This window comes from Narcine bancroftii, chromosome 3, assembly GCF_036971445.1.
Source record: "Narcine bancroftii isolate sNarBan1 chromosome 3, sNarBan1.hap1, whole genome shotgun sequence".
Classification (NCBI taxonomy): Eukaryota; Metazoa; Chordata; class Chondrichthyes; order Torpediniformes; family Narcinidae; genus Narcine; species Narcine bancroftii.
In genome coordinates, this window is record NC_091471.1 from 217,408,430 (window position 1) to 217,422,277 (window position 13,848).

The 13,848-nt window shown below is 39.7% G+C and overlaps 1 protein-coding gene across 3 annotated transcripts in view; it reads right to left on the reverse strand.

Annotated features, from left to right (window-relative positions):
• sec24d (SEC24 homolog D, COPII coat complex component) overlaps window positions 1-13,848 on the reverse strand; it is a 291,170-nt gene that overhangs the window by 205,262 nt on the left and 72,060 nt on the right. For all 3 annotated transcript variants that reach the window (XM_069926602.1, XM_069926600.1, XM_069926601.1), the window contains exons 2-4: window positions 6,495-6,671; window positions 3,947-4,076; window positions 3,059-3,207 (exon numbers count right to left, since the gene is read on the reverse strand). In XM_069926602.1, the coding sequence (XP_069782703.1) occupies window positions 3,059-3,207; window positions 3,947-4,076; window positions 6,495-6,645 (430 nt within the window). In that variant the 5' untranslated portion in view covers window positions 6,646-6,671. The remainder of the gene's footprint in view (window positions 1-3,058; window positions 3,208-3,946; window positions 4,077-6,494; window positions 6,672-13,848) is intronic.

Below are 13,848 nucleotides of genomic sequence, written 5' to 3' on the forward strand. Positions count from 1 at the left end.
TATCATGTCATCCCAATGTTGGAAAGACTCCATGCAAATTTTGCAGCACCACCATACATTTGTTCAAGTTTATCCGTAATCCGATTGTAAAAACACAATCTGACAAAAATGTTCTCCAGTCCACTATGCAAAACAGTACAAACACTTACAGAAAAATACAGAGTATATAGTCATATATTTAAAATAAACATTATTAATAAATAGTGACATCTCAGAGAGTTGTTTTAGAAGTTCATCCATCATTTGCAAAAGTAACAAAATTTTCAGCTGCTTGTCCCTTTAACCCAGATCACTTAACCCCACGTCAGCACTGACCACCCAGCATCCATTAGAATTAATCCAATTTTATTCCCTACACATTCGTCTCCTTCTAGATTCTTCCACTCAAATGCACTAGATTATTAACCGATCAACCAACACAACTTTAGGATGTGGAAAAAAAAATAAAAAAGGAATCATGTGATCACAGAGAGTAAGTGCGGTGTACACATGAACAGCTCTCGAGGTCAGCATTGAGATGCTAAGCAGCTACAGTAATCCTGCTCAAATTATTCATCGGCATCTAATGCTATTTTAGTATTATTATAATATTAGAGAATAAAATTATTCTAATTTTACTGCATTGGAATCTGATATTACACGATTAAGGACATAATTTTCATCATTAAACTGGAGAAAATCGAATACACGTTAAGAGGAACCACAGCAATTTTTTTCATAAATGTCAACCCTTTATGTGTTATTTCTCTGAATTACGAGTGCTTACAAAGTAAATATTTACGTGTGGAGTATTTATTAGCATAATCGGTAATATTCTGATGATCATCAAACGTGCCAAGGTGGTGAGGAAAAAGTTGGGGGGGGGGGGGTAGTGGGGAGCATAACGCACATCTGTATAATGTGAAAAAAGTTGTTTTGATGTTCAACAAATCTATTTTGAAAATTTTGACATATATATTTGAATCTGTATCCATTGTCCTGTCAGGAAATTTCTTCTAACCACTTGCTACATTCAAATAGTTACTTCATTTTGTCTTTGCATATGATTGTTTCTGACAGTGAGGGGAGGATGGGGTCCGCCAAACTGCATGAGTGCACCCTTGATCTGATATTGGAAGTTCAATGCTTGCAGTATTCCATAGATTTAGCACCTGAAGAGTTTGATTGAAATCAACAAAAATTGCTTTATTCTGTATCCACAGATTACTCCGAAAAACCACTCTGCAAAATCCAATGCCCAAAGACCTTTAAACCATTAACTCCATTCATTTTATTTAACTCGCATAATACAACTTATATTGCATTCAAGAAACAGCTGCCTCTTCACCTTCATCCAATCTAAACATTCGGATATTAAAAAGAAATTATGAAAGGAAAGTTTTGTTTGAATTGCATGAGCTCTGGAGGTAAAAAATCAGGTTTAGTGCATCAAGATGAAAAAAAAATGGTTAATTATTGAGGTTCTGAGCTTCCTGTGTCATGTCAACAATATACTTGCTATGTTTTAATAAATCTCAGACATCCGTGAATCACTATAAGATTTTAAAATGAGTTCCCCTTGTTTTCCTTTGATTGTGTGAAGTAGAAGGGCAGAAATAAATTCATCAAAGAAGATATGTACCTCAGAGAAATCTCACATTTCATATGCATGTAAGGTCACTGATATTTTTAAAATTACCCAATCCCATCCAACTCTCCTCTTATGCCCCTTCTGTCCCCACAATCAAAAGGCTGAATAAATTGTATGCTGAGAGAGCAAAAAGGACAAATGGAGATAAATTATCTCAAACCAAAAACCTTTGAAGCATAAAGCCTGACCAAGTCTTTCATTTCATGTGCCCTTTTGCTCTCTTCCCACTTACCTCTGCCCGAAAAATAGATTGAATTACATTTGTCACATCAAGGATTCATATCGGAATAAAAACAGTGCAGTTTAACTTTAGACATAGATGCTCTGCGGACTACTTTTTGTTTGCAGCAAACAATGCCATGCACAAACTAATCAAACTAAAATTAGAATCCCAAGCTTCATTGGAAAGCAAGAGGTTTACCTAATGAAGCTTGTCTTAAATTAACCACTTGGTCATAAATAAGAGATATTAATCCTTTATAAGGAGGTTGTAGTTGAAAAAAAATGTATCAACAATATTCACCTCAGGGATTACAGGAAAATTGGGATGGAACAAAGTGTCTAATTTGTAAATATCTAAAAAAATGAATTTTAGGTAAGTTCAATTTTACCACCAGCTGTACAAAACATTTACTACATAATCTGTGCCAGACATTGAAGGCAGAGTCTTGCAAAGAAGGTTGAAAAAGGTGATTGGATATAATAGGGCTGGCAAAAGAAAAATGCTGAAATCCAAAAAAACCTTCTAAATTGTGCCCATATTCTCAGGGTGATGCCTCTTTAGTTCATACGTTCTGGACTTGCCCTAGCTTAGAAAAATTTTGGAAGGATGTTTCTAAATTTAAAATTGGAACCTTGCCCTTCAATTGCTCTTTTTGGAATATCTCAGGAGGATGATGTATTACTGACTTCCATTCAGAGCCAAATTTTATCTTTTACTTCATTGCAATTTTGATAAAATGGAAATATAAATCCCCACTTATACATGCACAGTGGATTAAACAATATTATGTCTTGCTTTAATACAGAAAAAAATAGATTTGCTATCAAGGATTCAAATATTAAATTCCAAAAGACATAAGGCCCATTTATGGACTATTATAATCTTAAGATTTAGTGTTGTTCTAGAATGTTGGTGCTGTGTTGTCCCTCTCCAAGCTGATGTCACTTGATTCATACATGTCAACTTGCTTGGAAGAAGGGGTTTTGAATTTTTTTTCCATTTTTTTTGCTTTTATGTTTAATTTCATTACTAAGGATGTGCTCTGGATTTCTTAATTATGATCATATTTATAATCTTTGTTTTTAATTATGTCACACATTGTATAATTGTACCGTTCAATTGTTTATACTTTAAATACCAATAAAAAAAATTTTAAAAGAAAATATATTGAATTAGTTTATCATGTTACTTTGCAAAAAGCTTACCATAGCCACTTATTTTCATGTTACCAATTTGCCCAATGACTTGCTGTGTGAATGCAGGTGTTGCAGTATTCTGGGACATTGGTTGTGGGTGGGATCCATGGGATTGGAAGGAAGAGGTCTGGCCACTGCCCGGAGAAGAAACTGCATAGCTACAAAAATAAAAATAAATTTAAATACATACATAATCATGGCATTTACAACTAATTTATTTCCAAACTATTATTCAATGTTGGACCATTTAATGCACAATCAGATCTTGAAAATATAACTCAAGCTTATGAGCATATGACACACTTTTTAGCAAACCAAACCCTACGGTCCAGCACTCTGCAATCTTTCATGGTTATGTGGCTTTAACTATTGGGCAGAGCAAATAAAAGCACCCAATTAAGTAATAAAACTTCAAGGTCTGCATCAAACTAAAGTTGGCAAACAGAATTTTTTTTTTCTTTTCCTTGTGATTAATTCACAGGGAACCATGGGTACTAAGTAACAAATGCAGCATGCTTAGATCACTTACTTCAGCTGTATAATGCACAGCATATATGTGAATGGTGCTATTGTAGCGGGCTACGAACCGAGTCATGACCCGCACGAATGCGGCGATCGTGAGGCCCCCAGAGGGGTCAATAGCCATTTTCACGTGTGACCTCCCATGTGGCATAAAACAGTGGGCAACGGTAGGAACAAACATCAGTCAGAGGCCAGTGCTGCGATTATGTCACTCCAGTCGTCAGTGGCAGGGAGTGAATATAAACGGAGTTGGCAGTGCAATAAATTAGTCTTCCACCTCGACTTGACTACTTGTGTGTCGTTCTTACTCCACACTTCGCTTACCGTGCAAACTACACTATGTACTTTTTTTAAATGACAGGTTATGGCTTATACCTTGGCATTTGGTTTCCAGGATTACATAATCCATTCTGGAGGTTAGTTTGCCCAAATTGTGCTGGAGAAGGTGGTGAATAACCAAGAGAAATTGCAGGTCCGTGAGGAGAAGATGGTGGTTTCAATGGCCCTGTGAAACAAATAGATCTTTTAACCATCTATTTTGCATTAATATATTTTTTGTAGAAAGTAGCAATCAATATGAAAAACAACTCGTGAAAGATAGCGGATAACTGTTTGTCAGGTTGGAGGCCAGTGACAAGCGGCGTGTCTCAGGGATCTGTATTGGGTCCTTTGCAGTTTGTCATATACATTAATGATCTGGATAATGGGGTGGTAAATTGGATTAGTAAATATGCAGATACTAAAATAGGTGGAATTGTGGATAATGAAGGTTTCAAAGATTGCAGAGGGATTTGGACTGCTTAAAAAGGTGGGCTGAAAGATGGCAGATGGAGTTTAATGTTTAATGCTGATAAGTGTGAAATGCTTCATTTTGGTAGAAATAATCAAAACAGGACATACATGTAAATGGGAGGGTATTGAGGAAAGCAGTGGAGCAGAAAGATCTAGTAATAATGGTGCATCGTTCCTTGAAGGTGGAATCTCATGTGGATAGGGTGGTGAAGAAGAATTTTAGTATTCTGGCCTTTATAAATCGATGAAAAGAATACAGGGGTTGGGAAGTGATGTTGAGACTATACTATTGCTAAGGCCAAATTTATAGTACTGTGTGCAGTTCTGGTCACTGAATTATAGGAAGGATAGCAACAAGGTAGAGAGAGTGCAGAGAAGATTTATAAAAATGTTACCTGGGTTTTAGCATCTAGGTACAAAGAAAGATTGAGCAGATTAGGTCTTTATTCTTAGGAGCGTAAAAGGTTGAGGGGGAGAGGTATTTAAGGTTATGAGGGGGATAGATAGAGTTGATGTGGATAGGCTTTTTCCCTTGAGGGTTGGAGAGATTGAAACAAGGGGTCATGAGTTAAGAGTTAAGGGGAAAAAGTTTAGAAGTAACATGAGAGGGAACTTCTTCACTCAGAGAGTGGTGGCTGTATGGAATGAGCTTCTGGGAGAAGTAGTGGTGGCAGGGTCCATTTTGTCATTTAAGGAAAAACTGGATATGTTTATGGATGGGAGGTGAATGGAGGGTTATGGGCAAGGTGCAGGTAGGTGGGACTAGAGGAGAGTACTTGGTACAGTGCAGACTAGTAGGGCTGTAATTGTTATATGGTTATATTTGAAATATTAACATCTTAAAATATTTGTTTTGTATATTGATTTCAATTCCACTTCAAAGGCAAAAATCAATGCAGATGCTAAAAATCTGAAATAAAAGCAAAAAAAAAAAAACCCTGGAAATAGCAGTGAGGAAGCATCTAAGATGAAGGAAGCAGAATTAATTCTTCACGTCCATGACCCTTCAGCAGTATGACAAAATTTTCCAGAGAATATAAAATTTGATGAAGTCACTGACCTGAAGTTTCCCACTCAATTGATGCTGTTTGATTGTTGAGAATCCACAGCATTTATTGATTTTAATTCTTCTATTCTAGAATCTACAATACAATCTACTTCTGACAGTTTTTTTTTGTACCAATTTATGCACCCTTAAAGTGACAGAAATTCAAATTACAATGGACAATGAAAATTTTGCTTCATGAACAATTTTGGATGTGTTTTATGGATTTTAGGCTGCTGATCATGAGAATCACCTGAAAATTTCCTATCATGTACTTTTTTTTAGACATAACCTATTTCCTGTCATATTTGAAGCCTTCTTCAAGCAGGCAAAACCATGAGGTGCAACATGTCATTGATAATTCTTTTTCTGCATTCACACTTGGACTTCTTCCCTGCTGATCTTGGTGCAGTCAGTGACAAACACAGTGAAAGATTTCACCAGGTCATTGAAACCATGGAAAACCGGTAACAGGGCAACTGGAATCCATCAATACTGGCCGACTATTGTTGGACACTGACATGAGAGGCATCAGATGCTGAGTACAAATGAAAATCAGCAGCCAAACATTTTCAGGCCAGTTGAACTAATGCAACGTGTCAGTGTCATCATGAAATTAAATAAGCTAAATTCGATAAAAGTTAATTTAATATTTCTCCAACCTCCTACGTGTTACAGCAAATATGAAATTATCTTTGTGTTCATCTTGAAGTTGTCTATCATAATCCCCAATTTTTTTTCAGGAAGCAAACCTTGTGAAAAAAATTGTTGTCCAGTGTTACTTATACCATTTTGGTTGTTAAGTAAATTGCATAGCTTGAATGATTTGAATTATCAGCTGAAATATGAAGTAAAAATACGAGAACTACTGTACAAATTATGCTAACTTTCTAATCAAATGCAAGGTAACAGGAGCCAAATGTAGATGTCCTGCTCAACCCTGCCCATCACAGTCAGATCAAACAAACTCTCAAATGGTGAATCCCAGCTTCAAGTTGTCGTGGTAAGGAGAATGCAACAGCAAGTACAGGGCACAGAGCATCATTTCAAATCCTTTGTTAGGCCTGTCCCTGCATGCATAATTACCTGTTGGTCCCACAGAATATGATGGGCCTGTTCCACTATAGTTGCTGTAATGAGGTTGTGAAGTTGCAGAACTAAACCCAGTTGGATATCCTCCCATTCCAGGCTGACCTTGGGAGAAAGGTGGTGTGGTAATATATCCTTGATGACTCATTTTTGTTCCTTGGCTTCTTGAATAACCTATTCAGAGAAAGAGAAGAAGGGCAAAGTTCAAATATAGCATCACATTGCAGGATAATCCAAGTTCTGTTATCTGAAACTATTATATCTATGGTTTTTCATCCAAAGATATACAGAAAACAATGCAAATACTATTAGGTTCTGACTGAGCGTAGAAGGTTGGGGGGTGGGGGTGGGAATTGAGAAAGGTATTTAAGATTGTGAGGGGAATAGATGGAGTAAACCCAGTAAAAACTGAGTTGATATGGATAGGCTTTTTCCCTTGAGGGTTGGAGAAATTGAAACAAGAGGTTATGAGTTAAGAGTTAAGGGGCAAAAGTTTAGAAGTAACATGAGGGGGAACTTCTTCACTCAGAGAGTGGTGGCTGCATGGAATGAGGTTCCGGGAGAAGTAGTGGCGGCAGGGTCCATTTTGTCATTTAAGGAAAAATTGGATAGGTATATATGGGAGGTGAATGGAGGATTATAGGCAAGGTGCAGGAAGGTAGGACTAGAGGAGAGTACTTGGTTCATTACGGACTAGAAAGGCCGAGATAGCCTGCTTCCTTGCTCTAATTGTTATATGGTTATGTATTATGAGTTGTCATGTATTATAATGTAGGCTTGAAGTGCCAAAGCACACATCAGATATTTCAACCAATCAAGAGAAACGTGAGATATGAGATATTAGACAAATTTCTGGTAGAATGCTTCACAATTCTGGCTATGGATCAAGGCTCAACACAAAGCGATATGGTTTGCGTCAAGGTTAGTGCAACGCCTTTACAGCGCCAGCGATTGAGACCAGAGTTCGAATCCCGTACTGTCTGTAAGGAGTTGATATATTATCCCCGTGTCTATGTAGGTTTTCTCCAGGGACTCCAGTTTCCTTCCATCGTTCGAAACATACTGGGGTTGTAGATCAATGGGGCAGCATGGGTTTGTGGACCAAAATGGCCTGTTACCGTGATCTATGTCTAAATTTTTGAAAATTTGAATGAGAAATGCCCAGAGCTCTGTGAAGCCTGACAAACCATTGTTTACAACAACTTTCTACTGAAGACCATGAACAGATAAATGCTGGAGGAACTCAGCCAGTCTTTTCAGTATCCATAATATTCCTCTGTAGCGGCAGCTACACTGCTACTGAAAGATCACACAGCCAGACAGGTTGAGCTCAGTGAGCAGAACTGATTTATTACAGGCTGCTGGGCTGGACTTATACTCCCAATCCGGACCTGGCTGAGAACCGTGCTGGGGGTTGCTGACGTCATCCGGGCGTCACGTGGTCCCCAGCGTGGGCTTCTGAGCCCTGTGCTGAGAAAAAGGGGAAACCCCTGACGGCGCCATTTTGGCTGGCTGCCCCGTCACGTGGATTACAAGTGGGGTCGGTTTGCCTGCCTAGTGGTGTGCCGCCACACCTCCAGCATTTTGGAGTGTTTTTACTACAATCATCATGTCTGCAGACTTTAGTGTTTCACCCAGGAACAGATTGAGCCAGTTTCATGAAGAGCTTATGGATTTTTTTCTTCTAAAGAGTAGTGAAGTCAAATGTAATAATTTTCTACTTTTATGCAGAAGTGAGATTTGCTTTCGACAGAGTCACCAGTAATATTGTCTGGCATACCTTACATCAAGACAAAGAGAAATAAAAGAGAGTCCTTTCAGAGTTAATGACTGACAATGGATTCATCTCCAGTGCTCCTGCGGCCTTTGCAGTTGCACAGACCCCTGTTCAATCCATTGACGACCTGAGCTCTAGCTCCGAACGTCTGAAACATTCTGGAAGCGTTCAGCACCATAGGCCCTTTGGGAGCCCTTTTTTGCCCTCAGAGCCCGCTCAAATCCTGGTTCTGACATTTCGTTCCCATGAGCCAGTCTCCAGTAGCCACAGTCTGTGTGGGTCCCCCGAACGCCAGATGCCAAAAGCTCACAGTCCGTCTAGGTACTTCACCCTTCATCCTTCTAAAGTAGTGGTTCTCAACCTTTTTTTCCCACTCACATACCACTTTAAGTATTCCCTATGCCACAGGTGCTCTGTGATTAGTAAGGGATTGCTTAAGGTGGGATGTGTGTGGAAAGAAAGAGTTTGAAAACCATTGTTTTAATTGTACTTAATTGATTCGTTTTGTGCACCATTTGAGTCGAGAGCAGTGATTCTCAACCTCCCCTTCCCACTCACATCCCACCTTAAGCAATCCCTTACTAATCACAGAGGACCGATGGCATAGGGAATTCTTAAAGTGGGATGTGAGAGGAAATAAAAAGGTTGAGAACCACTGATAACTAATCACTCTTTATGCAACAAACCCACCATTCCAGAAATCAATCTGCGATTTTGCACAATATTTGCTATGCTAACAAGCACATCCCTGGTGATGCACATTTTTCCAATGAATTATTCAAAACATGCACTGATGTCTGTAAATCTCTTAAAATGTATGGATCTGGTCTGGAGGTTTATCCTCTTTAATTATATATCCCCTTTCAAATTAACTCATCACACATCTCCTCTCATCTTTTTTAACATCACATACAGGTACTTCATATCAGGTAGGTATCAAAAAATAATAATGATTTAATATTTCTGCCGGTTCCCTGGATTATTATGATGTCCTTCAGCCGTGACTCAATTCCTATTCCAACTTTTGATATGTCTGTAAAATATTTTACTATATTGTTTAGGGTCCTTGAGAATTTTTTTTTGTTTTTCCACTTTTTCTCCTCATCCTCTCTATTCCTTGTCTGATAATGGATTTAATGTCTACCCCCTTCCATAGTTATCCCTTTAGGTCTTTTTTTAAAATTTAGACATACAACACTGTAACAGGCTACTTTTGCCCACGAGTCTGTGCTGACCAATTTACAGCCCATTAACCTACATGCCACCACCCCTCCAATGCATTTCAAACAGCGGGAGGAAACCGGAGCTCCAGGGGAAAACCCACGCAAATACAGGGAGAACATACAAACTTTTTACAGAAAGCACGGGATTAAAAATTACTGGCGCAGTAAAGTCATTGCACTCACCTCTACACCAACCATGCCACCCTATTTGTCTTGTAAGATCTGATATTATTGATTTTTCATCTCTTTCATTATTGCTCCGTGAGTTGAACTAACAGTATTCATAGACAAATTAGGTGCATTAGTGGGCCTCAACATCTGAGGTTGTCCTGTCCATACTACCTGCATACTGTATTTCTGCTTTTTCTTGTACCCCTCGATCCCTTTAGCCATCTTCTTTTGAATATATCCCATGAACTGGTCCCAATAATACTCTGCGGTTGGGAGTTACACAAGTTGATAATTATGAGTGATGTTTCTTGTCGCATTCCGAAAACGCTTATGCTTAGGCTCTGACCCCTTCCCATCATCAGGAACATTCTTCCTATAGCTAATTGCCCAGTCCTGTCAGAATGTTATATGACTCAATGGGATCCCATCTCATTCTTCTAAGTTCTAATGAGTACAATTCCAGACTATCTAATCTTTCTTCATGTGTCAGTTCTGCCATCCTGCAAATCAGCCTGGTGAATATTTGCTGCATTCCTTCAATGGCAAGAATGTCCTTCCTCAGATTAGGAGGCCAAAATTGCGCACAATGCTCAAAGTGTGGCCTCATCAAGTCCCAATACAACCACAGTTCGACCTTCCTGCTTCTTCATTAAAAATGTTTTACAGCTATAGAAAGGGATGCAACTGGAGAGGGAGTGTCCACTGAGTTGGGGTAGGCGGAAGTCAGAAATAGGAAGGAAGTAATCACTGTGCTGGGAGTAGTCTATAGGCCCCCAAATAGCCCTCGGGACACCGAGAAGCAGATAAGCAGGCAGAATTTGGAATGGTGCAGGAAATACAGGATTGTTGTTATGGGTGATTTCAACTTCCCTTACCCCCTCCATAAATCTTCGTCCGCGAAGCCAAGCCAAAGAAAGATATTGACTGGCACCTCATGACTGCAAGAGGGGTAGATGGGACTGAATTAGTCAGGATTCCTGACACAGTATGTGGACCAGCAGACAAGAGGAGAGGCCATACTGGATCTAGATCTGGGGAAGTAGTTGAAGCCAGTTCCTTATCTATATTTAAGAGGGAGTTAGATTTGGCCCTTGTGGCTAAGGGGATCAGGGGGTATGGGGAGAAGGCAAGTACTGGGTACATTATTAGCCATGATCAAAATGAATGGTGGTGTAGTCTTGAAGGGCCAAATGGCTTACTCCTACATCTATTTTCTATGTTTCTATGGTCAGGTGATGGACCTCTCAGTGGGGGAGCATTTTGATGAGTGACTAAAACTCCCTTAGCTTCAGCATAGTTAATGAAAAGGGTAAAAATGGACAGAATGGGAAAGTGCTTAACTGGGAATGGACTAATTAAGAAGAGATGTGACAGGAACTAGTGAGAATAAATTGGAAACAGATGTACAAGGGTGAAAGCACAGAAGTAGTGTGGGGGAAGTTTAGGGACCACTTGCACCTGCGACAAGGAAAAGAAGGTAAGAAAAGGGAACTGTGGCTGATGAAACAGGTGAGAAAACCAATAAAAAGGAAGCATCCAGGTGTGTTAGATATAGGTAGCAGGAAACAGGAAGAGCTCATGTGAATTATACAGTAGCCAGGAAGGAATTTAAGAAAGGACTCAGGAAAGCTCAAAGAGGGCATGAGAAGACCTTGACATTTAAAATTAAGGAGAAGGATGACAAGAATGAAAGTGAGGATAAAGGGTAAAGGATAAAGAAGGCAACATGTGCCTGGAAGCAGAAGAGGTTGAGGACGCCATAAATGAATACTTTGCTTCAGTATTCACAAGAGAAAAGGACCTGGATCAGGGCGAGGTCAGAATAGGACAGGCTTATGAGCTGGAAGAGGAAGTGTTAGATCTTCTTAAAAACATCAAGATTGATGTCCCCGCAGCCAGATATAATATATACCAGGTTGCTGTGAGAAGTGAGAGAAGAGATAGCTGAGGCAGTAGCTATGATTTTTGAATCCTCCTTGGCTGCAGGGAGAGTGCCAGAGGATTGGAGAATGGTAAATGTTGACCCCTTGTTTAAAAAAAGTAATAGGGAGAAGCCTGGGAATTATAGTCGGGTGAGTCTTACATCAGTGGTGTGCAAACTATTGGAGAGATTCTTAAGAATAGGATCTATGAGCATTTGGAAAAGTACAGTCAACTCAAGGATAATCAGCGTGGCTTTGTGAAGGGAAGGGCGTGCCTCACGAGCTTAATTGAGTTTTTTGAGGAGGTAACAAAAGAAATTGATGAGGGTAGGGAGGTAGATGTGTCTACATGGATTTTAGCAAGGCATTTGACAAGGTCCCCCATGAGAGACTCATCCAGAAAGTCACGAGTCATGGGATCAGTGAAAACTTGGCTGTGTGAATAATTGGCTTGCAGGAAGAAAACAGAGTAGTAGTGGAAGGAAAGTATTCTGTCTGGAGGTCAGTGATTAGTGGAGTGCAGCAAGAATTTGTCTGGGACCCCTGCTCTTTATGATTTTTATAAATGTCCTGGATGAAGAGGCGGAAGGATGGGTCAGTACATTTGTGGATGACACAAAGGTTGGAGGAGTTGTGGATGGAGCTGAAGGTTGTCGAAGGTTACAAGAGGATATAGACAGGATGCAGAGTTGGGCAGAAAGATGGCAGATGGAGTTCAATCCAGATAAGTGTGAGATGGACCATTTTGGAAGGACAAACCAGAAGGCTGAGCGTAGGGTTAATGGTCAGCTACTTAAGAGTGTGGATGAACAGAGGGTCCTTGGGGTCCAAATTCATACATCCCTCAAGGTCACTGCCCAGGTTGATAGGATAGTTAAGAAGGCCTATGGGATGCTGGAATTCATTAATAGGGGGACTGAGTTCAGGAGTAGAGAGATCATGTTACAATTCTACAAATCTCTGGAAAGATCATACTTAAGAGTATTGTGTTCAGTTCTGGTCACCTCATTATAGAAAGGATGTGGAATCTATGGACAGGGTGTAGAAGAGATTTACCAGGATATTGCCTGGATTTGGAAACAAGCCTTATGAGGCAAGGATGAGGGGAGACTTGATAGATACAAGATTCTGAGAGGCATAGATAGGGTGTACAGCTATCACCTGTTTCCCATGGCAAGAATAGCAAACATCAGAGGACGTGTGTACAAAGTAAAAGCAGGGAGGTTTAGGGGTTACCCTGTAACCCCCTATTTTTATTTTATCTATGTGCCTGTCCAAGAGTTTCTTAAATGCCCCTAATATTTTACGCTCCATCACCATCCCCAGAAAGGCATTCCAGGCACCAAAACTCTGTGTAAAAATAAAACATAACCCTGATGTCTCCCCTAAACTTCCCTGCTTTTACTTTGTAAACACATCCTCTGATGTTTGCCATTCTTTCCATGGGAAACAGGCAATAGCTGTGCACCCTATCTATGCCTCTCAGAATCTTGTATTTATCGAGTCTCCCCTCATCCTTGCCTCATAAGGCTTGTTTCCAAATCCAGGCAACATCCTGGTAAATCTCTTCTACACCCTCTCCATACCTTCCACATCCTTCTGATAATGAAGTGACCAGAATTGAACTCAATACTCCCTGTGTGGTCTCATCATACATTTGTAGAGTTGCAAAATAACCTCTTGACTCTTAAACTCAATCCCCCTATTAATAAAGCCTAACATCCCATTTGCCTTCTTAACTATCCTATCCTCTTAACTATGTTCAAACTTTAATTAACTCTTGCACCTCTTCACCCCGTTCTTGTTGCACCTCCACTTTTTCTGAATTTGTCAGACAAAAAGCTGCCTGCCTGTTATTGCCTCTAAAGTGGATAACCTCACATTCCTCTACATTATACTGCATCTGCTGTGTATCTTCCAACTCTTCAAGTCACCCTGCAGCTTCTTGGAATCTACATCACTGCTCACAGTGCCACCCAGCTTAGTGTCATTGCCTAACAGAGATATTACATTCAATTCCTTTGGTTCGCCAATCATGCAACACACAGTCTCAAGTAACCAGAAAATTCACTTTTCCAGCATCTACCAACCAACTCGGGTTCTGAATACCAGGATGTTTTGTTTTACTGTATATCTATCTTTTAGGCATACTGTAAAACCTGCTGAGTTTCATTTTGTAATTGCCCGCTTCCCTTTGTTCTTTGTTTGGCTGTATGAATTTTAATACAGGTTATTACTGACTACAAAAACCAAAATAT